The sequence below is a fragment of the Dromaius novaehollandiae genome, chromosome 11, assembly GCF_036370855.1.
Source record: "Dromaius novaehollandiae isolate bDroNov1 chromosome 11, bDroNov1.hap1, whole genome shotgun sequence".
NCBI classification, from domain to species: domain Eukaryota; kingdom Metazoa; phylum Chordata; class Aves; order Casuariiformes; family Dromaiidae; genus Dromaius; species Dromaius novaehollandiae.
This window is the reverse complement of record NC_088108.1, coordinates 8,576,640-8,599,245: the sequence shown is the minus strand read 5'-3', so window position 1 is coordinate 8,599,245 and position 22,606 is coordinate 8,576,640. Positions and strand designations below refer to the sequence as shown.

Below are 22,606 nucleotides of genomic sequence, written 5' to 3'. Positions count from 1 at the left end.
TTATGTTTTTATTTATTTACTATTTAAATGTCAATATTATGTTCAAAATTACAGAATTTTAAAGCAACTGTAGTAAAAGAATTAGCCTAACAAAGTAACAATACTTAGGAGTAGAAAACCAACTCTAAAATACGTCATGGTTTGTAAACAAATTCAAACCCAAAACATACCTAAGAGTAGTAAAAGAAAACTGTACTGTGTCAGTGACAACTCAGTGAATTATGAAAATAAGAATTGCACACTGTCATAGTATTTCGGTTGTTCTTTATGTTGCACTCGTACTTTGTTGCTCTTTGTTAATCTTTTAAATGTGTTGTTAAATGAAGTTGCACAAAGATTAAGTTTAAAAATCTCAATTTCTCAGAAGGATAACAAGAGTTTCTTTTTCAGACTTTATAATAATCTTGGAGGGCAAAGCTGTGGCAAATGTCATATTTATAACTTCACTGTTTGAAAACTCTTAGAGGAAGGATTAGGGTTTCTTGCATGCACTGGGCAGCATTGCTATAAGAAGGGGCGGTTACATGGTTTGCTATGTGAAGTGCCTAATGCAAGGCCAGCCAGTTTAGAACAGACTTTATAAGTCAGAGCACAAAGAACTGTGCTCTGGCTACCTATGTTAAAATTAGACACTTTTTTGCAGAAACTTTCTGTAGTCCCATATAAGGATCCATTTTGTGGTGTTCCACCTGGAACTTACATTGGAGTTTCACTTTGTTATTGGAGTTACTGATGTCACATCCTTTGCCAGAGCTGAAAAAAGCACATTTTGAGCCTTTTGAAATCCCTTGATAGCCATATTTTTAATAAATAATAAAAAAAGTTGTAGACATCTCTGGTAATTTATTAGGGAAAAAATAAGATAACTCAATAAAATATAAACAGTAAATTATAATTTAATATTAATGCTTAATTATTACAATAAAATCTTTTTCATGTGAAGAAGTATACGTTTTTTCTTTTTTGTTATTTTTGGATATTGTAGTGCGAGTATCTGTTAGATGATAAAAGTGAGCGGCATTCTGTATAGCTTGTATTAGTTTCTTTTATAATATAGAACACCTACTGAGTTAGTGTGGAATCTGAAGGTCTGTTAAATAAATGCAAACTTCTTCAACACACACTGGCTGACTATTTTACTGTCCAGCTTTTAATAGTTTTTAATGTTTACAAAGCCCCAAATATCTGACAATAAGTGTATATATAAGTTATTGAAAACTACTTATATGTGAATGAAAAATTTGGAGGCTTTGTTAGCTTACTCTTTACAGGGGTAGTAGTGGTCTGAATTTTTTGTATTGAAACTGTGGAATATTTGGTAGTACTTAAGGCTTTGTCACAAGCCTAATTGCCGAAGCTGGACAAAATATTGAAAAGTTAGGTTCATAGAAATGAACATTAACTTAGCTATTGTGCAGTAAAACATAAACCGTAACATTTGCAGCAGGAATATAGAGAACTTTTTTGAAAAAGTGATCCTTTATTGAGATTATTTTCTGTTCCTGTATAATAAAATGTTGTAAATTAAAGCTTTCATAGCTCTGGTTCAGAAGTTGAACCTGATGGTTTTATTTAACTGCTTGACTGCTGCCAAACGTACCAGGTACGTAGAGCAAGTTCCATTGATTTCTGCTTGGTTGCCAATGGAACATAGCAGCAAAGAAGATGAAGCACATTGCCAGTGATGTCCTGTGCTCTACTTTTCTTTTTAAACACGTTCTGTTTATGAACAGATTGATTAAGTTTGGGAATTAGGCTGTTAAATTAAAAGACTGTATAAGTAATTTGATATCTATTAAACTTTAAAAGAAAAATTCTGTATAAAGGAAAGAAAATATTCACATCTACAGTTCTCTTAACATCAGTATAGTAATCTGACTGGTGAATATTGGGAGAAGAGTTTGTGTAGTGAAAGGGTTATTAAAACATGACATACTTAAACTCTGTTCAGCCTTAGGCAACAAGCAGCTGTTGCGTTTGTGATTACTGTTGGGATTAAGTGACACACTATACTGGTGTGTTACCTGGCCTCTTGAAGGCAGAGGCCTCTAGATGCTTCTTTTCAGTTGTCTTACCAATTACAAGATCTGGTACCTAGTAATAACGTCTTTCCTACGACTGCAGTGTTGACAGTCCTGGTCTTTGTGAACCAGTCACCCGATGGGTGAATATAGTTGAGAAAATGGCCGAGTGTTCCAGTCCGATTCTCCTTTCAGCTCTGCCACTGTCTTGTCGTTTCCGTTATGTCTGTGATACAATGCTGCAGGTTGATTTCCATCTGAGCTATGGATATGTAACTGTCAGTCATTATATGCTTTTGAAGCCTTTGTTGTTCACTTGTCAGCTTGAGTCAGAAACTCATGCTCTCCTGACTTTGAGTTCAGTGGAGCTCTCCCTCCTCTAAAAGGTAGCATTTGGAGTATTGTACTCCACGAGAAGGTACGTGCCTGTGTTGCTACTTCCAAATAAATAATTTCTCTTCCAAATAAACTTGTAATTGCTATGCACAGAAGCAGGCATTGAAAAAAAATTAGTATGCATATTATACCTTATACAAGTGTGATACAGTTTATGTATGTTTGAGCTGAAGGATAGCATTGATTAAATGAACCAGGGGATCAAAAGGGGGCGAAATTTGCTTTTAATTGAAAGCAGTTCTGAAAGGGCTCTGAGCTTCATAAATGTTTCATGGCAATCAGGGTAGTGTTTTGAAAACTCAGGATTCTATGTCTTAACTATTCTTACTTTCTCTTGTAACCCATCTTTGTTCTGCTTTCTTTTCTTTTGCACCCTGTTTTCCCTTTCCTCTGACAAAAAGGTGGGGTGGTTAGGTAGCTGAAGTCTTGGGATTTGAATGAAGTTACTCCTAGGATAGATTTCCTTTTATATGCAACTTTCACATACTAATTTATGTCAGAGAATGAAAAGAGAGGATGGCATAATTTTCTTTGTGCTTTTCTTAACAGAATCATATGTAGGAGCTATAGAATTAAATCTCTTTAATCAAAGGCACAAAGTGAAAATGCAGCTTTTTGTTTCAAACTAAGCTCTAGAAAAGTGTGTGTGTGTCCAGGAGGGTGGTTGCATGTGATGCTTTTTTCCTGCCTCCCTTTGGTGCGTTTCTCCTTTGTCTGGACTGATGCTGGTTATACACTTGGTCTGTTGTATATGAAGTATATATGAAATATGTCATCTTCAGTTCCACCTGGGCTGGAGTCTTCACCTATGCAATTGATACGGTAACTAGGAGCTGGGGCACTAGATATATACTGCACAGGATGATATTTGTACAGGGTGGATTGTTCCAGTTTGCCTACTTTATTTGCTCACTAATCTAGTTTTTGGAAATTATTGCATCATTGAATTACCTTTTTATAGAAGATGAAAAATACCCAATCCTTACCTGACATTTTCCTCTTTCATCCCCAAGCTGTGATTTTTTTTTTTTAATTATTTAAAAAATTACTTAATTACCATTAAAATGGAGCCATGTCTGTTTTGGTAACAAACAGCTATGCAAGGTTCATAATCTGGGTTGAAAATACAGGTGTATATGTAAAAGAAAAAAGGCTTTGTGCTCTGATTTTTTTTTTTTTTTTTTTAAACTAACTATACTAATTTTTTCCCAACTCCTATTTCTATTTGTGGTAAGTAGAGCATGACAAAAATGAAGAAATTGCTACTTATATTTGTAGTGAGCTTAACTAAGGTGGTGGGCTTTGTCAAAACTGCTTGCAAGGTCTGTAGTTGATAGCTCTGAAAAGGTATGCACTACATTGTTAATATAAAGATGAAAAAGCAAAACTGTTATTTGAAATTCTTCTCTTTTTAAAGGAGGATCTTCTACGTTTAAAGAAGCAAATGAGAGTGTTCTGTCAAATCTGTCAACACTACCTGACCAATGTAAACACTGCTGTTAAGGAACAGGTTAGTGATTGTTACTTATCTGTATAGTTTTTTAATACTGTTATGCTTTTAAAGTGGTTTAGAAACATTAGCAAGAGGAACTTTGCACCCTTAGGTAGCAATGTGGTGCAAGTGCCTTGGATGCTTACTCTTAGTGCCCTTCGAGGCTGCGTATGTACTGTACTCCTATATTTGTCTGCCTTTAGGTGATTTAGGTAGGAATTCAGAATCAATTAAAACAACTCTAATAATTTTACATAGTGTAAACTTTTATTTTCCTTAAACAGTGACTGGCCAGGTGCACTGTAGAAGCATTCTAGTTTGTAATTTAAGTGGGAGAGTTCCATTTCAGAACTCTGGCTAACATGGGTTTACACATGTACACTCAGTGGAGCTGATTACTGATTCACAGCCTCAAGTTCAGCAGAACTAGGGGCAGTTACTTAAAAGAGAGAAATTATTTTTTTTATTCTTTAAAGCTTTTCCCTTTCCACATTTGCACTGCGATATGTAGGTGCCCAAGCACTCAAGACCCTTTAATAAAACAACCTTCCCCCTCCCACTGTAAACCTGTGGGCACATGCATGGGCAATTTCTGTCTACCCGCCATGTTGCTGCATACAGAATATACACCTCAGTTCTTCAGAATCCCAGGATTTTGAGGGTCTCTAGGTCAGGATAAAAAGAATGGATACGTACCATGAATATATATATGCACTGTACAGGAACATACACACACACACACACACACACACACACACACACACACACACACACACACACATATATATACACACACATATATATATACACACACTGTAACTGAGGTGATTTTATTGTTGACAAGTGGTGTTTCTTTTGTGTGGTCACCCTTCTGTATGCTCACACGCTGATTAACTATTAATAGTATTGTTTAGAGGTAATGGGAGATTATTCTGGCAAGTGTTTGGTAGCCTCAATAAAGGTGTACTGCTCAGAAGGGATATGAGCAGAGCTTCAGATACAAAGTATTAGGACATTGAGTAAAGCTTGAGACTTGCTTGAGTTCTAGCAAATTGCATTCTGGTGGCTTTTTTCATTTTACTGGTTTCGTAGTCAGTCATTCATACAGTTGTTGTTCTTGTGGTAGAGTTTAGAGGCATGCAAGTTAAGTATCTGATGCCTCAGGTAGGAGACAAAGCTCTGGCTTTTTGAAGAATACAGGTGTGAGGGTTTGGGGCTTTTTTTTTTTTTTTTTTTTTTTTTTTCCCCCTATTGAGACATTGTCTTGGGAAATACTTGCTTTGAATTCTATGAGTAACTGCGTTGGAGAAGAAGGTTAAGCTATAGGGGCTGGGCCTCTTCCAGCCTATGGTCAAATAGTTCTCCAGTCAGGACACTTCTAGGAGTTTCAAATTCTACTGAAGAGCGCAGGTTGTTGATAGCAGGAGAAATTAAAAGTAAATCCCTTAACCTTCAGAATGCTAAAATGAAGAAATAAATTATCTCTCTAGGGGAAGGACCAAACTGTCTTCTGTTTGCCTAATTGAATAAGCAAGGAGCTGCAAAAGATAAAAACTTGATTGAGCTTGAAGTTGGAAATCTAGTCCACTGAATCACACAAGTGCAGCTTTTGAAGTTCTGCTTGTTATAACAAGAATATTTTCTTTCTGGAGCTGAATAGGTGTGCTTTAAGTCTAAGCGCTATCTAGTATCAAAATCACAAGATGTAGGGTGTGAAAGTGCGAGTAACATTATTCAAGTTCTGAGAAGTTCCATTTATAACTAAGGTCTGGGTCTGTATAGTCTGTGATTCTGCTTGCCCCCTCTAATCGCATGAAAAGATGCAAGGGACTTGAGGGGAGCATATGTATTTCCTTGACCAAAAAATTGGTAATATGTCTTTTGAGGAGTTTGGGAACAGATCTCCTTGTTAGAATGGAAGTACTTATGCCCTCAGAGGTGAAGAAATGAGGCCCAGTGCTAAGCAGCATAAGGTTAAGCAGGTCTGTTAGTTTGAAGAATGCAAGTCTGGTTACTGATATGTTCAGAGCTTCCAGGGGAGTAGAGTACAGAAGTTTGAATCTGGTGTCAGATGCAAAAGTTTGCCAGCAGAATGAAGAGGTGGTTGCTTTCTTAAAAGCAAGACAAACTAGGATTTGAAGGGATTGAGTGGCCTCAGCTGTGTTAGACATTTTACAAGTATGATCAAAACCATTAAAAAAGCAAGTGGACTGTGCTGTGGTTGGTATCTACCTAATGTAACACCCTTCAGGCTGAATTTGAGAGATTCAGGCTCCTCTTGATTTAGTTTTAGAATATTTTGATACTCAGTTGGCTTCATTTGTGCAGTATTTTTATTTACAGATCCAGCCTCCATACAGCAGTCTTGTACAAGAAACTCTATTCGCATATTGGCCTGTTCAGTCAAGTAAGACTTAGAGGCCTGTGTACAGAGTTGGGCTCTGAATAAATGCTTTGTTCAGTGCGAATACAATATTCTCTATTTAAATAAATCAGAATTAAAATCCAGTTTCTAAAGAGGTATTTATTAAGGCTTCTTTTTAATAGGCTTTCACAATTCTATGCGATGTGTTGATGATCTTCAGTCATCAGATTATGACGGGAGGGCGTGATATGTTGGAGCCACTTGTTTACACTCCTGATTCTTCATTGCAATCCGAACTACTCAGTTTTATTTTAGATCATGTCTTCATTGATCAGGATGATGATAATAATAGCGCAGGTTTGTATAAAACCTACGTTTCCTTTCTTTATATTATTTGTCTAACTAGTATATTTTGTTTGTGTATCCAGTTCTGTGGGGGTTTTCTCGTTTTTGTTGTTGTTTTTTTTTTTTTTTTTTTTTTCTCCCCTCCCCGGCCTTGAAGTGTGCATGAGCACAGAGGTAAGTTTGCCTTTTAAATGTCAGCAGCTGACTAAGCACTTTATATTTTGGGGACATGTTGTATAATCTTGGTGAAGGCTTGGCTTAATAGGCATAAGTATGTCTCCTTTTCAGAAAGAGACACTTGTCAGTGGGCAACGAAATGCATTGCTGTCAGAACAGAGATTTGAATCTCTGAATCCTGATTGTTAGCCCATATCACTTTTATATAACACTTAAATACGAAGTATTTGAACCTGACACTTTTCATGTTCTGAACTCTTATCAGATGGACAGCAGGATGATGAAGCTAGCAAAATTGAAGCATTGCACAAAAGAAGAAATCTACTTGCAGCTTTCTGTAAACTCATTGTATATACTGTGGTGGAAATGAATACTGCTGCAGACATTTTCAAGCAATATATGAAGGTACATCTGAAGCCTAGTCGTGATGCTTCATAAAACTACTAAAATATAACAGTTTGGGTTTTTTTAATGTTACTATTTAATTTTTATTCTAACAAATTTCAAAATATGAAGATTCCAGACATCCAAATATTACTTTGTAGGCTTCTAAAAGTTCTTTTTCCATAGGGGGAGGGGGGAGGAGGAGGAGGAGGAGGGACTGGCTGAGATAATTCCAAACCTTGTGTGGGTGATGGTGGGGAGAACCTGATAATTGTTTCTACTTTGTTTTTAGTAGGTTTATTTCTCATCTTGATTCATTATGTATTTTTACTTCAGTAATAAACTTAGCAGGCTTTCTAAGAATTTTCTTACAGAGATTAGCCCAGTGTTTAGCCGTATCAAATAATTGCAACTTAAATTTTGTAGAAGAGGAGAAAACATTAGTTGGAGAGTTTACTTTCTTCCCAAGAAAATTGTATTATTTATATCTGTTCCTATCTTAGTTCAATATAAAATCCCTTCTTGGCACCTGGGATTCACAACTGCACAATGATGAGAGTTCTGTTTTTGTGAACATGGTAAAACTTTGCTCCTTTGTGATTTACATTAAAAAAAAAAAAAAAAAAGAAAAGAAAAAGAAAAGGAAAAAAAAAAACCTTGCAGGCCAGCCTGCTTTTGTCTGTCTGACATCTTGAATCACTTAATAACTAATTGGGTCTTCAGTGAACTTTAAATATTTTCAAAATCAAACAGGCAGTTGTCTTGATTGGAAAAATTATGGCTATGAAGCTATCCATAAATACTTCTTTTCAGTAGAGAAAATGGAATTTTCCTGACAGAGTTATAGGAGTTGCTGAAAAGATTATCCTGTGCTCTAAGGGAGTCAACACGTGTCTTTCACAAATGAGTCATGAACTTGATTCTGCCACTAAACTGATGCGATGACTTTAAAAAAGTATGAAAAGAAGTGGAAATCTTTTGGGGTTTATGGGTATTTATCATTTTGGAGATATTTTAGAATATAATATCGATGATGGTGTAATCACCAACATGTTAGTATTAGTTTTTCCTTTTCAAAGTGTCTTAAATTTTTTAAAGCGGCGTATCCTAACTGTTGTTTTCTGAAGAGTTGGGTAATTGTAATGTTTTCAACTAAAATCAAAAGTTAACCTATTGCGTTTGGATTTTTTTGTAGTATTACAATGACTACGGTGATATTATTAAAGAAACGATGAGTAAAACAAGACAAATAGACAAAATCCAGTGTGCTAAAACGCTTATTCTTAGCTTGCAGCAGGTAAGAATGATTTACTTGTAATATTTTATGTATGAAATTCCATACTGTAGAAGATCATGTTCTTCTGTTTAATAGCTAGAGTAAGAAATTCATGAAGGAATTTGTATGGAATATAAAGATAAATAGATTTGAAATGAAATGTGTTTTCTGCAACTATTTGAAAAAACTGCTAGAAGTCTTCCTGTACTTTTTCAAACTTTGTCCTGCTGAAAAGTATGTGGGAAGGATGATAAATATCAAATGGAGGTAATAATGATACCTTCTTACTCTAAAATAGTAGTTCAAGTCGCATATACAAAATGCATTGTGAACTTTGTAGCTTATTTATTCTTGAACAGATAAAGAAGGAAAAGCATTTCCTGATTTTTTTTACTGTGCCTGTTCTGAAAAGTAATGAGAAATTTTGGTAATTGAGTATTTCTTAATGTTTGGTAGGGGCTTCACCCATCTTTGAAATTAAAACATAATTTAATGCACTCTTCAGTAAATGGTCTTACTTGTATGGAGACCCGATGAATTCAGTGGAGGTCAGTCAGATTCATCTGCTCACATAAGCCATCTGCATGAATCTTGCAGGAGTGAGGTGATCAGAACAATAAAGCCATAGCTCTGCAATGCACTTTAATCCAACATAGATTGTGCTTTTGTTGAAAGGAGCAACGTCCCTCTGTCCCCTCTCCCCACCCTTTGGTGTCAGCAGTGGAGTTCATGGAGCCGTGTACTGGATCTAGATCTAGATATCGATCTGGTTGAAAACTAACCTGAAAAAAGTAGTTTTCAGTTTATGGAAGCCTCTGATCTGGTTAATGAATATTATTGCCAGTACAAGGGAGGAAGAGACCTTTCCTTTTGACAGCAGTGTGACTTTAAGTAGCTGGGGGAACTGCAGTGTGAAATATACAACTAAATGCTAGTTTCTCCTTTTACAATTGTTGATGACTTTTCAAGTTCACAGTTTTGTCGTATCGGAAAAATATTTTCCTTATTAATCTTTTCTGTTCCATAAATAACCTGTCTTTTTATATTTCAAAGGACAGACAGAAGAAGTGGATGTAATGGGTACAGTTACACATGTAATAGGGCAGTTACACAATCCTAATGTGCAAGAAGAATAGTAACATGAAGGGACCCAGATATCTTAAACAGACATTGAATTTAAACATGTAAACTAGTGTTTTTCCAGGAAAACTTCTTAGAAAAGGAACCAATCTGAGAGGAAATACTAGAAGAGATAGTTGATAAAGGGAGTACCGAATTTGCAGTGAGCTGTACCAGCATAAAAGGCAATGCAGCACTTATTAACTGTTTGGGCCAAAAGATATCTAAAAAGTTAATGTGCAAAGCCCCAGTAAGTCCAGTTTTGGTTTATTATATTCTGGGTTATCTGGGGGAAGTGTAATAGACAAAATTAAAACATAATAGAAAAATTGATTAGAGAATTAGGGTCCGATTCAGCAGGATGGTGAAAGGATTGATCAAAGAAAAAATTTACAAAGATCGGCATGTTCAGCTTTGCCAAGTATTGATGGATAGTAACAATCTGAGCCTTGGTGGCAAAGCTTCTAGTGTTTTCAGCAGCTTCCCCGAAGCCTTGTTTTCATTTTGGATAATTTCCGTTATATTTCTATTTGGAAAAGGTACAAAAGATGAGTTAGGAATTAGTAGTTGAATCAGTTTTCACAAACTGTAGCAAAAAGGCCATGTGAGAATTTACCCTATTTATTTCTTCTCTGTTAGTGTACAGATCAGGGAGTTTTATTAATTCTCACTATTCTCAATTCTAGAACAGCTCATTTAGGAAATTATTGAAACCACTCTTGTTCAGCATATTTAGTTTGACACAAACTTGTACAATGTTGGCGTTTCAAGGATTAACTATGAAGTACAGACTCTTTAAGAGGAGCCTTGTCTTGACTTTCCTAAACTTCCAAGTTTGTCTTTTGGGGTTGTCTAATTAAGCAATAAAACACATTTTGAAACTTTTAGCTCTGCCTAGTTTTGTCCAAATTTGGCATAATCTTTAATAATAAATGAAAATCTTTTTTTCTTTTTTTGTACAGCTTTTCAATGAAATGATCCAAGAAAATGGTTATAATTTTGACAGATCATCACCGACATTCAGTGGTATAAAGGAACTTGCTCGACGTTTTGCTTTAACATTCGGACTGGATCAATTGAAAACAAGAGAAGCTATAGCTATGTTACACAAGTAATTGTGTGCTTTGTATTACTTTTTTGTAAATACTTTGTTGGCTGATGTGATTCCAGAATCTTTTCTGTCTTTCAAAATTAATTTTGAAAGTGCTAAGGACCTTTATTTTGACTATAACCTATTTACAAGTTAGGAGCTGACTGCATTGTCCCTGAACAAAACCAAATGTTGAATAATGGTGCTGCTGTTCAGCATCATTGTAGAAGCCTGTAAATGATAGCGGTATTGGTGCTGTCACGAAAAAGCATTAATGTTTTGTCCGTAACAGTAGTGACTCATCCTCTTGATTATTTGTGGTTGTTATTTTTGCTATGTACAGAAAACTTTAATTAAAGAGAATTATGAAGCATTATGACAAAAGGAGTGCATCCAGGTTCAAATTACGACTAGTTTTGACTTTTTAAGAATATGGCAACATCTAAGAACTTCAGCTGCTGTCTTAAAATAGGGGAATGTTGTTCAGTTTCGGTAGCTCACTGTGCTTAGAACTCTTTCTTTTCTTTTTTGCCTTATGCAACTTAGTTCCTTTTGCTTTTTTAACTTTAGGGATGGCATAGAATTTGCCTTTAAGGAGCCTAATCCACAAGGTGAAAGCCATCCACCACTGAACTTGGCATTTCTTGATATCCTGAGTGAGTTTTCCTCCAAGCTTCTCAGACAAGACAAGAGAACAGTGTAAGTATTTTCTTAGTATTCTTAGTATTTTATTTATAATGATAATTATCAGAAAGCATGCACCTGAGTAAACCTGTATGTATGGGTATTGCATTCATCTAAAATGAAATCTTTGGCACATAAGACAGTTTTAACCTGTCAAGTCAGTTGAGTATAATCACAGAGGGTAAATTGTTTTTATCCTTGTCATTCTCATTTTATGGTGGATGGAGAGAAAACATATTCTGAATTTGCTGTGGTTAGAGCTGTTTGTTAACTAGGTGAGAAGAGCCTTGGGTGTTAAAGTAGTTGTTTGTCTTCACATGTGAACATCATCTTCTTACCAATATTTTGCATCTTTCTAATTACTTTTTCTATTTAAAGGTATGTTTATTTGGAGAAGTTCATGACCTTTCAGATGTCTCTACGAAGAGAAGATGTGTGGCTTCCTCTCATGTCCTACAGAAACTCTTTGTTAGCTGGTGGGGATGATGATACTATGTCAGTCATCAGTGGAATCAGTAGTCGAGGATCTACAGTAAGAAATAAGAAAACAAAGCCAGCAACAGGGAAACGGAAAGTACCTGAAGGTTGCAACTTTTTCCTATTTTAAAATTTACCAGAGTAGATATTCAGGAATTACATTTGTCAGTCATTATTTTTGTTAGCATGAGTGAATTTGCATACTTTAAATTTCTTTTAACTAGTGTAACTTCTGTACGTGCATGACTTAGTGAAAAACTGTTCATCTTGGGAGTCTGCTGATGCACAAAAGGAGATGAAGGAACTATGCTACTTATAGTAGCAGAACATAGAAGTATTTTAAACACTTTAGCCAGCAGTAACATATAAAGGCCTTTTGGGGCACACTTAAGAATTTATGTATCAAAAAGTAAAGAAATTGATTTGCAGGATGCATTAAGTCTTACTTAAACATTTAATGTTTGACTAGTTTTGAAAAAACTTTTACTGATATCCTGTTTCATTCCAGCTGAAGAAAGCAGCAGTAGTGACAGTATGTGGCTGAACAGGGAGCAGACAATGCACACGCCAGTCATGATGCAGACACCTCAACTTACTTCCACAATAATGAGGGAGCCCAAGAGATTGCGACCTGAAGAGAGTTATATGGGTGTCTATCCTATGCAGCCTGAACACCACCAAGCACCACTCGATTACAAGTACGTAGAGATGAGTAGATCTGCTTTGTGTTAGTGTTCATACACAAAAACAGTTCTTGTTTAAAATAGAATAATGGTCTTTTTAAGCACGCAAGTAACGTGGATGTTGGCTCAAAGGCAACAGGAAGAAGCCGCACGACAACAACAGGAGAGGGCAGCAATGAACTACGTCAAGCTGAGAACCAACTTGCAACATGCTATGTGAGTTGAGAATGAAATGTTATTTCAGTGGTTTAGAGGGGGGAAGGTTTCTTTAAATGTAATGTTACTCCTGTATCTCTTAAAAGGGGTACATGTTCTAGTTTCTGAGTAGTGTTTAATTACACTAATTATGATCTAGGGCAGGAGGGAAGGTGACACAGGGGTTTTAAATTGCCTTCCTACCTTTGGTACTTTGGGTACATCCACATAGGAAAGTGGTAGTAAAAGTACATGGGGATGCATTTAGCAGAATAGATTAATCCCTTTGATTAGTTTGTCTTGTTTAGTTTTGAACTAAAATTCCAGAAATGTTAACTAGTTGTGAGCTTCATATTAAAGGTAACTGGGTATATTGCTAAACTGACTGCTATCTCTCTGTGGCAGATTTTTATAATCAATGCAACATGTGAAACATCTTTATGTATTGTGTGTACACAGTTCTCAACTGCAGAATCTTTTTTTTAGACATAGGACATTAAAATGCACTTTAGGATACATGTCTCAATGTGTTCAGAAATTCAGTTCTACTGTTTTTTTCCTTCAGACTTCTGAGTTGTATGTTTAGGGTTCAGCTGCTTTCTTTTTAAGAAAAATACTCATTTTAAAGAAACTGTTGTCATCCATTTGTGATTGACATGGGTTTTGTCTGATCGGAACCCTCGTTAAGGTTGAGAGGAATACTATAGTACCTGAAGTCCCGTTGTATACGTTGATTATCCTCCAAATCTTTTGTAGGTCTTTCCAATTCAAAACCACAAAAATAAAAAAAATCTTGTGAAATCTTCCAGTTTATAAATGGAGATGAAGACAGGCCAGTGTTTCTTAAATGAACGCTGTTTTTCAGAGACCATATATTCTTAATTTAATGGCATTTACTTCATTGTGGTTGATACAGTGTGCATTTTGACATGCACACTAGTGAAGTTATGCTTCAGAGGTGGTTTAGCTGAGGAGGGGAAGGCTAGTTTTAGAAGTCCTCTGTTTATATGATGCCTGTATGGTTCTACAGAAGAAAGGTAAAAGTTTTAAATTAAATCCCTGGGCATAGATTAAGGAGTGTTACATCTTTCCCTTGCTTGTTTTTAATTTTTTAACACCAATACTTCACGTAACACAGTTTTAGGATTCTTATGTAGTGTCACCAATTAGTGTAACTACAGCAACTCCTTATTGTTCTTATGGGCTTAATGTTGTATTTAGAAGCACCAAGGAAGGGGGACGAAGTATTGTAAAGGAATGTTTGACAAATGAATTCATACACCTACTTTATAATAAAGATGTTACTTTGTGGCATGTCATAAGGCAGAAAAAAAGTTTTCTTTAGGTGGCAAACACATGTTCTCTCTCTCTCTCTCTCTCTCTCTCTCTCTCTCTCCCTCCCTCCCTCCCTCCCTCCCCTGAGCTTGAACATGTGCATGCAAATCTGTGGAGTAGCTGTAGTTTCAATCTGCCTATCAATTCCTGCAACCTCTTGGTATACCTGTTTGGAGAAGTCTTTCAAAGTTTCATAAACTGATCTTAGCTTGTCATTCTCTTAGTATTTTCTAGGTGATTAAGTACTTCTTTAGTAGTAGTTGTGGGTGAGTTTATTTTCTTTTTCCCTTTTTTTATGATTACTGAAAACAGTTCCTTCTGTTTAATGGACTTGTCATGTATTGGCAGTTCCTTATTAAGCATTAGCTCTTTAAATACACAGATAAAACTTAGGTTGATTTGTTTGCTTTTTCTTTTCAAATTCAGTCGACGTGGCACAAGTCTAATGGAAGATGATGAAGAGCCGATTGTTGAAGATGTGATGATGTCATCGGAAGGGCGAATTGAAGATCTCAATGAAGGCATGGATTTTGACACCATGGACATAGACCTAGTAAGAAACTTGCTTGGCTTTTACTGGATAGTGGTTTTATTTTTCTGTTTCTAAAGTAAGGTATTTGATTCATTTTTTTGTTGTTATTGAAACAAGAAATAATTCCTGTTGATCTCTTGCATTCTTAAACAGCTGTGCACGTACAGTTTGTTCACACATACCTGCGTGCACATACAGTTTGTTCACACTGTCATATGAAAAGCAAAAACATTTGCCATAATAATCATGTGAAATACGAAAATTTATCCCCAGTAAACTCTTAACATTTGACAATTGAACTTCATCTATTACACATAAAAACTACCTGTGTGTTTTTTTTTAATGGAATTACTGCTAACGTGTTGAATGGCTGTTCATTTGCTTGCTTTTCTTAGCCGCCATCAAAGAACAGGAGAGAAAGAACAGAGCTAAAACCAGATTTCTTTGACCCCGCTTCAATCATGGATGAATCGGTAGGTTAACATCTGTAAGAGCAACGTACGTAGAATCAGTCTTATGTTTACAATACTCTTACTTAAAATTTTAAGTGGAAGGAATTAAATTTTTAGGTTGTCCTTAGTATTTCCTTATTTTGACAGACTGCTCCGGTGGTTGAAATATTCTGTGCTGTAATTTGGCCTTATAAATTCCAAAGTAGTTAATATTCTTGAGGTCTCAAAGTAGAGAGGGGAGAATTACCATGCTCATACCAAGACTTGCATTTATAGGGTTTTTTGTTTCTTAATACTTTATATGTAGCTATGTAGAAATCAGGAGCCTTTCAATCTAAGAACAAAACACATCTAGTGTGGTGAAGAACCTTGCAGAGGTTGGTAGGGAACAGCTTGAAAAAATAAATAAAAATTGCACACACATGACATTAAAGGCAAGTTTCTTGTGATGAGCTAATTCAAGGAACTCTGTCATTACCAGTGGATACCACTGTCGATACCAGTGAATAGCTTGGGCTTTTTCTTTAGTTGGCATGTTAAATTTTGTTCATAAGTAAGGTAATAGAGAAAATAGATAATAGAGATAATACGGATTTCTGCTTATAGAGATGAGAGGTATCTTTTCTTTCCAGATAAAGCTTTAGGTCCAAACATCTGAAGCGTGTAGTTTCTGCTTGCAGTTGCCCTTTTTTCCGACTTGATAATATCATCTGCAGTCTCTATTCTCTTTTAAAAATCTGCATGAGTGATCCGTTCTGTCTTGAACCACTTGTAATGTATGCAGCCACTTTTGACCTTGTGTAGCTGGTACAAAATTACACTGGAAATAACAAGCTGCAGCAACCCAGCAAAGGACAGTACAACAAGGCTTCCTGGGAATCTTGGACAGCTTGGTGGAAATTGGAAGACGATTATATGCTTTTACAGTATTATTGCAGCATGAAACTTTTCTTGTTATGGGGGAAAGAAGTCTTAAATACTGTTTTAAATGCAGATCCGTATATTTTGTACTGGTAGGCATTTGTTTTAGTAATGACGAATCAGATTAGGTGTGCATCTAGCTTTTGTGTGTTCTGTTTTGAAGTAACACATAGAAAGTATATCTCCTGTTTTTTGATTTTCTGTTTTTAAAATAGTTGTTCCCCTTCCCTTCTTATTTTTAACTAATTGGTCTGTGAAATACCAATCATTTTTATTCTTCCTACAGTGATGAAAATTTGGTCAGCTACAGGTATTTCATTGATTTCAGAAACCTTGCAGCTTTTCAGTTTCTAAAGCAATTAAGAATAGTTTAATAGGTTTACCGTTAGCTAGTGTTCTTTCCTGTTACTTTTTCTCGTTCTTTTTACCACCATCTCATGTGAGTGCAGGATTTGCTAGGCACTCCTTAGCTGCAGTTTGGGAGTATCACCACATGATGGCAGCTGGTTACAGTCACATTGCGCTGCAAGCTTTTGGAGCCTGTTTGGAGAGACATGCTAGCAGTGCCCTGCCTCTGTGTGCCAGGAGAACAAGCTGTACACTATTGCTCTGCAAGGAGGGAGCAGTGGCGCACTCAAACACATAATAAGTTGGCACTCAAACATGTAATAAAAAGGGCGTCATCTAGCAAACCTTCTTCCCAGTCAGGGCACAGCAAGGGTGCATATCTTGGAACCAGGACTGCAGAAAACAGCTGCATCATGGAACACAGCTGCTCTTTAGCATAAACTCCACCTAAATGAATTTAAATGGAAAGATCTATTAACTGTTTCAGAGACTATGTTAATCCATATTGAAGCAGAGCTGAAATTATCACTCAGTATTTTAAATGTAAAAAATAGTTTCATGAACACAGATCCCTCAGAGCACAAACCTACTTTGCTTTTTTCATATAATTTCTTGCAGAGGTCCATCATCCTTGGAGTTGGTGTGCTTGTTTTTGATAGACCTAGATGTAATAAATCTGTTTTTTAGTTTATTCTGATGCACATGGTTTAGACTCAAAATTTTAGTGATCCTCTTACCATTTTATGATGTGTCCAGTTATTGCTGGCACCTGAGGCAGTTCGTTTCTTAGCGCACAATATTGTATGATGCATCTGTGGTGAATTTGATGCCAAGAACAGTAAAAATTGGTTTGGAAGCAGATAAATATGAACAGCAGTCTTTAACTTCTTGGTATTCAGGAGAATTAGGTCTTTTATGTACCTCTATGGCACTTTTTGATTCTATAGTCCTGTAAAAGGTAGGGCAGTCGCAAGATCTGGATGTTCCTCTTTTAGCATATCAGTAATACCTGCTTTCATTGGCATAGAAAATATGGTTTGCTCCCACTTAGGAAGTGGAAATTGATTTTTCATTTCAGGCAGGCTTTTTCTTCACTTAATCATATAGACTCCCAAAGAACAGTGCTTTGGTTTAACCTGATTATTTTTTGATTTTTCATTCTCTTTCCGAAAGAGACAATTATTTAATGCTAAGTTTGTGTCCTTCCTAGCTGCTGTGGGATGACCTGTTGTCTTTATAAACACACGCAGCAGCAGGCAGTATATAGAGTGTTCTGGCCCAGGCTTAGCTGCTACACGCTGCACACTTGGTTTCAGATTAAGGCCTATAAAATTACCATTGTCAAAGAACTAACTGAAAATTTTTTTGCAATTATTATCAGAGATAAGTAAAGCACAGTCTTTATTGCATTCATACTGGATCTGGTTTTAATTTCAAGTGTTGAGAAACATTTTCTAATAAATGAGGTGCCCTTTTCATATTATAATATAAATCATAAGTGTGGTGAATTTGGTTTGGAAGAAAAATAAACTTACAATGCCTTAACATATCTTGAAGTGTCTTAATCTTATCATATACTAATTGCTTTGTTTTTGTTAAATGTATAGTAGACTACAAATTGACACCATTTCTAACTTTTTTTTTAGGTTCTTGGGGTGTCAATGTTTTAATACCAGAGCAGCAAATAAATCAGTGGTGAAGTCATTTTCTAAGTGGAAGAGGAAGTTTTTCAATACAAAATTGTGGTAGATACAGTGAAATTCTGAACAGATTTTTCTCTAAGGAGAATGACATGCTTTCAAGATCAAGTGCATTGAAGGGGCAGTTTTGTTTGCCTGAAAAAAAGAAATGTAAAGGACAAGTAAACAATTTGAGGATAAGCTACACTTTTTTTGTTGGAAAAAATCAATATTTTATTTATGTACTCTCAATTTATTCCGGATCATAAGAAGTATTCCCTCTTAGTTTTAATCAGTCTGAGAGGTGTTTGGTACAGATTTGAGCCCCTCTCTTTATACATTTGCTGGCTATCCTAATTAATCATGAGCTCTGCTGGATTGCTGTTTACATCCATGAACTGAAATAATAGATGGATTGATTTTCTTACAGTGATAGAACCAGAAGAGTGTCAATATTCTAAATTAAATGCAAACTTCATCAACAGAAGCTTTGTTTTAATTAATCATGTGGAAAAAAATGCCTAAAAGTGGAATTTCAACAGCTTTTTTTCATCTAAAATGTTCCTTTTTTCCCAAAAGCTTCATGCTAGCCTTCTCAGAAAGGTCCAGAAAATATGAACTACCAGAAAGTAACAGATCACAGTCATGCTTGCCCATTACCAGCCCTGAAAGTTTGCTTGTCCTTTAAGAAAAATGTAATGTTGTGAAATTCCTTCCAGTAGTGCCACTGTATTTTGTCTCCAAATAAAAGAAGCTTATTGTAGTATGTTTGCAGAAAAATTCTAAACAAAAATTATACAGCTTATTAGAGTGTGGGAATAGGGATCTAAATTTTAAATAAAATTATATATATATATAAATTGGTGCTGATTTTATAATTGCGCAGTTTGTTTAGTTTTTTCTTACTTTTAAATTCCAACTTAAAATTATGAGGTTTCAGAAATATATTGAAAGTTTAACAATGTTTAAAAATAGAAGAGCATGAGAGTTCATGCTTTAAAAATGATTTTTAAATTTGTATTTTATATTGTTTTATCTATCTGTCTTTGCAAGCAGTCTTCAGGTTAAAGATACTTCTAACAGGTTACAGTACATTTCCTCTGTATGTAAATTAGATTGGATAATAGAAATTCATAAACAACCCATAATATTCTTTGAAAGCTAAGCTTTAAACTTCATTTTGTGTCCATTCACAAATAAATCAAATTGGTCTAAAACAGAAAGTTGGATCTATGCCATTTTGACATCCACTCATTTTGCAAGGCTTAGGCAGCTAGACATCATTTTAAAGGAAATATTAACTTATATTACATATGTATATTTTTTGTCAGTTGTCTCTCAGTTCTTGAGGTATATTATTTTAATCATTCCATGCCTTAATATGCTTGCAATACAAGGATCTCCCCAAATGGGTGAATACGAAAAGGCTTCCTGTTTTTAGACTCAGAAATTAAACATTCGGCTGTGGTAGCCAAAAACCATAGATTATCTAAAGGATCATGATAAAATATAATTATTTTACTAAGTCATGGGGTAACAACAAACTCAAAACTAGATCTGCCTAACTCATTTTACATAAATAAATACTCTCATGTCTAAAAGTACTGCCTATATTGTTTTTCACACCACTGCATTTAATAGAACTGCTGAGAGGACTGTATATATGATTTTAAACTTAAGTTGATTTTTTCTTACTCTTGAAGGAGTGTTTCTTTGTGAAAGCAGTTCTTACAGCTTTGTTTTCAACCAGCTAAAATGTTTTATATATTTACCTTAACCTGTTGTCCTCCACATTCTATTGTCCTAATTGTACTGTTTTCTGATTTGTATTTATGTCTTGAGACAGTAACTTTTTGAATAAAAATAAACCTACAGTATGTTGTATGTTTGATCTTTTTAAATCGGGGGTAAGGGAGGTCAGTGAAGAAAGGGGAGTGAGTAATGCAAATGTTATGTTTATAAAAATCAAAATCTTTTTCCATGTCTTTTAAGTGTTTGTCTCAGAGTTGGGATAATGTATGGAAATCTGCACTGTTTTATATTTGTAATAAATTGTACAAGTTTTTAAAATGTGAATAAAGCACTAATTGGGTTAATAATTTAAAGTAGAAAAGTTATGCAATCATGATTGTTTTAAATATGCTTTAATTTGAGATAAATTTGTTAAAAGAATTAGCAGTGTAAATACAGAGTGAGCTTTTCAAGAGGCTAGTACCTGCAAATAAAATTTTTAAAATTTGTATAGAACTTTTACATGGCAAGAAATCAATGGTTAATTATTTTTGTGTTACATTTTTTAAAAGGTGTGTCAATAGCCTTTCTGTTGGTTTCTTTTCCCTGTTAACTTTTATCTGATGTTCTTCAGAATGTTTTTGATTCAGACATTGGAAGTATTGCATATAACCAAGTTGGGCTATTCGGTTCACTGAATGTGCATACTACTTTCCATTCCTTACGTTTATCATACACCTGATAAAATAAACTTTTTGCCTAACTGAGAAGATGTCAAGAAAACGAGCAAAAAATCCTTAGCATTCCTCATTCCCTCCCCTGCAACAAGCCTGGATGTGTGCTGAAAATTATAAAGGAGTCATTTAAAATCTTACGGATGCATACTTCTAATCCTTGCTAATGTGACTCTGAATTTTGTTTTTTATTTTATTTTCTCATTACGAATGTATCCCATCTCTAAATCCTGCTGCGAGCTCAGATGATTTTAGTAGGCTTTAAATTTATAACTTAAGAAAAATACCTTCACTACTCAATATGAAATCTATTACAGTGATACAATTTTGGTACAGATGCCTGTAAAAGAAGGTATATTGGGTTGGTTTTCTTTTTTTATTTTTGAAAGGCTATGCGATAAAAATGTAGAAAATAACAAGCACTACAGAGAAAGTAAAGACTGTCCTCTAATTTACCAAAGAGGCCATGCAGGAGGTATTGATATTTAATGAGATTCAAAGAAATAGTCTTTGCATATTCTGTAAAAAGTATTTGCTGAAATTAAACAGCCAAAGACAATATGTAAGAAGTTGATGATTGCTCGTCTGTTTTGTCTTTTGTTTTTGTTTTTTTGGGACGGTTTTCCTGTTTGGATGATGTGTTGCTGATTGATACAGCTTACTAGAGTCATTAAATTCCCATCTATTCTAATCTCAATTTAAATAAAGAATTGCCAATTTGAAGTTTTACTCTTCTCTAATTTTCAGAGGATTTACACAGACATTTGTCTTAGCATGGAATTTCAAGGTACTATTAACTTTACGTTTACTCTTTTTTTTTTTTCCTTTTCTTTTTGAGGTGGTTTGCTGCTTTTCAATCTATAGCCTTTTAATTTTTTTAATAGTCTGAGTGTCGTGGACTTCGTTCTTTGAAGCATTTGACAAAACTGTCAATACATGCTTTGGAAGTCTTTTGATAAATACTTTCTGGTTCCTTAAAAATGTACAGATTCTTGCTTAAATGTTTTGACTGCTTTAGTTTAATTTTCTTTAATCAATTTATGGTACTGAAATACAGCTTATGTCATTCCCTCATTGTTCATAATCCTAAGTGATCTCTAGTACTGAGAGTTTAATTTGTTGTTTATTAGCATGCAAGGCTTATGCCTTTGATGGATGAGGGAGATGACATATTTGAAAAATAAGGTAATGTAGGACAATATTATTCTATAATAATGATTTATATAAGGAAGTGACAATTCGAAGTCAGTTGTGGCTGTCATATTATTTTCACCTCTTCTTTGTGTCCCGTTCTCATGTTGCCAATGTGGTGCCCTAAATGTGGTGGTCTTTTGATTAAATCTCTTAGTTTTCATATTTTTAAATAAGCTTTGAACAGCTGAAGTTCTAGTCATTAAAAATATGGCGTAAATGAGTGCCTTCCCACTGGAAGGGTGTGGGGTGTGTTTTTTTGTTTTGTTTTTGGTTTTTTGATACAGTGCTAAATTCTAGAAACTTATATCATAGTGGAAGTACAAATGTTAAAAAACTATACCTGTGCCCAAAAACATCCAAAGCATTTTAAGTCAACAAGAAGTATTTTGGCAGCTGTGTCATAGAACCCCACATAAAACTTGTGTTGTACAGTTCTTTGTAATACAATCATCATTCCCCAAAAGGGATTGTGTAACTTGCGCTAAAGCTTTTCAGAGTGATTTTGATTGAAAAAAGAGGAAAGCACATCATATTTTGCTTACATTAGCTGTATTTGTCTGAAAGAGAGCCTGTACGTAGTTTTAAAAAGAAAATTTCTATGTTCAGCTGATGACAGCTTCAATTCTTTACGTTTAGAAAAACTGGCCTTAAAAAAGCTGTAAGACGAAATTTTAGAAAGATAATAGTCAAAATGACAATTCCTTTGATGGAACTAGAGCATCTCAGATAAGGAAGAGGACCCAGAATTGGACCTTGCTTCATTTAAAACAAAAACAAACAAAAAAACCTCCTCAAATTCATGTTATAAAAGAAAAGGATTTGGAGAAATTGAACAATTAATTAGTCTACTGTTGAAAACAATTTCTAGTGTGTTGAGGTGGGTAATGACAAGGTCAGATCAATGCCAACAGCAGCAAATTGTTTCAAATTTGGTGGATTGTAGACATTCCTAGTGTGCTCTCTTGAATAAGCTAAG

At 35.0% G+C, this 22,606-nt stretch overlaps 1 protein-coding gene across 4 annotated transcripts in view; it reads left to right on the top strand.

The window, feature by feature from the left end:
- Positions 1-19,848, top strand: part of STAG2 (STAG2 cohesin complex component) — an 82,984-nt gene extending 63,136 nt beyond the window's left edge. For 2 of the 4 annotated variants that reach the window (XM_026123097.2, XM_026123098.2), the window contains exons 23-34: positions 3,835-3,927; positions 6,457-6,631; positions 7,062-7,201; positions 8,376-8,477; positions 10,538-10,686; positions 11,236-11,364; positions 11,728-11,933; positions 12,335-12,524; positions 12,612-12,725; positions 14,466-14,592; positions 14,967-15,044; positions 17,939-19,848. In XM_026123097.2, the coding sequence (XP_025978882.1) occupies positions 3,835-3,927; positions 6,457-6,631; positions 7,062-7,201; positions 8,376-8,477; positions 10,538-10,686; positions 11,236-11,364; positions 11,728-11,933; positions 12,335-12,524; positions 12,612-12,725; positions 14,466-14,592; positions 14,967-15,044; positions 17,939-17,962 (1,527 nt within the window). In that variant the 3' untranslated portion in view covers positions 17,963-19,848. Of the gene's footprint in view, positions 1-3,834; positions 3,928-6,456; positions 6,632-7,061; positions 7,202-8,375; positions 8,478-10,537; positions 10,687-11,235; positions 11,365-11,727; positions 11,934-12,334; positions 12,525-12,611; positions 12,726-14,465; positions 14,593-14,966; positions 15,045-15,655; positions 15,979-17,938 lie in introns of those variants that run through there. The other 2 variants (XM_026123100.2, XM_026123099.2) reach the window with 2 other exon arrangements.
- The last annotated feature ends 2,758 nt before the right edge of the window (positions 19,849-22,606 follow it).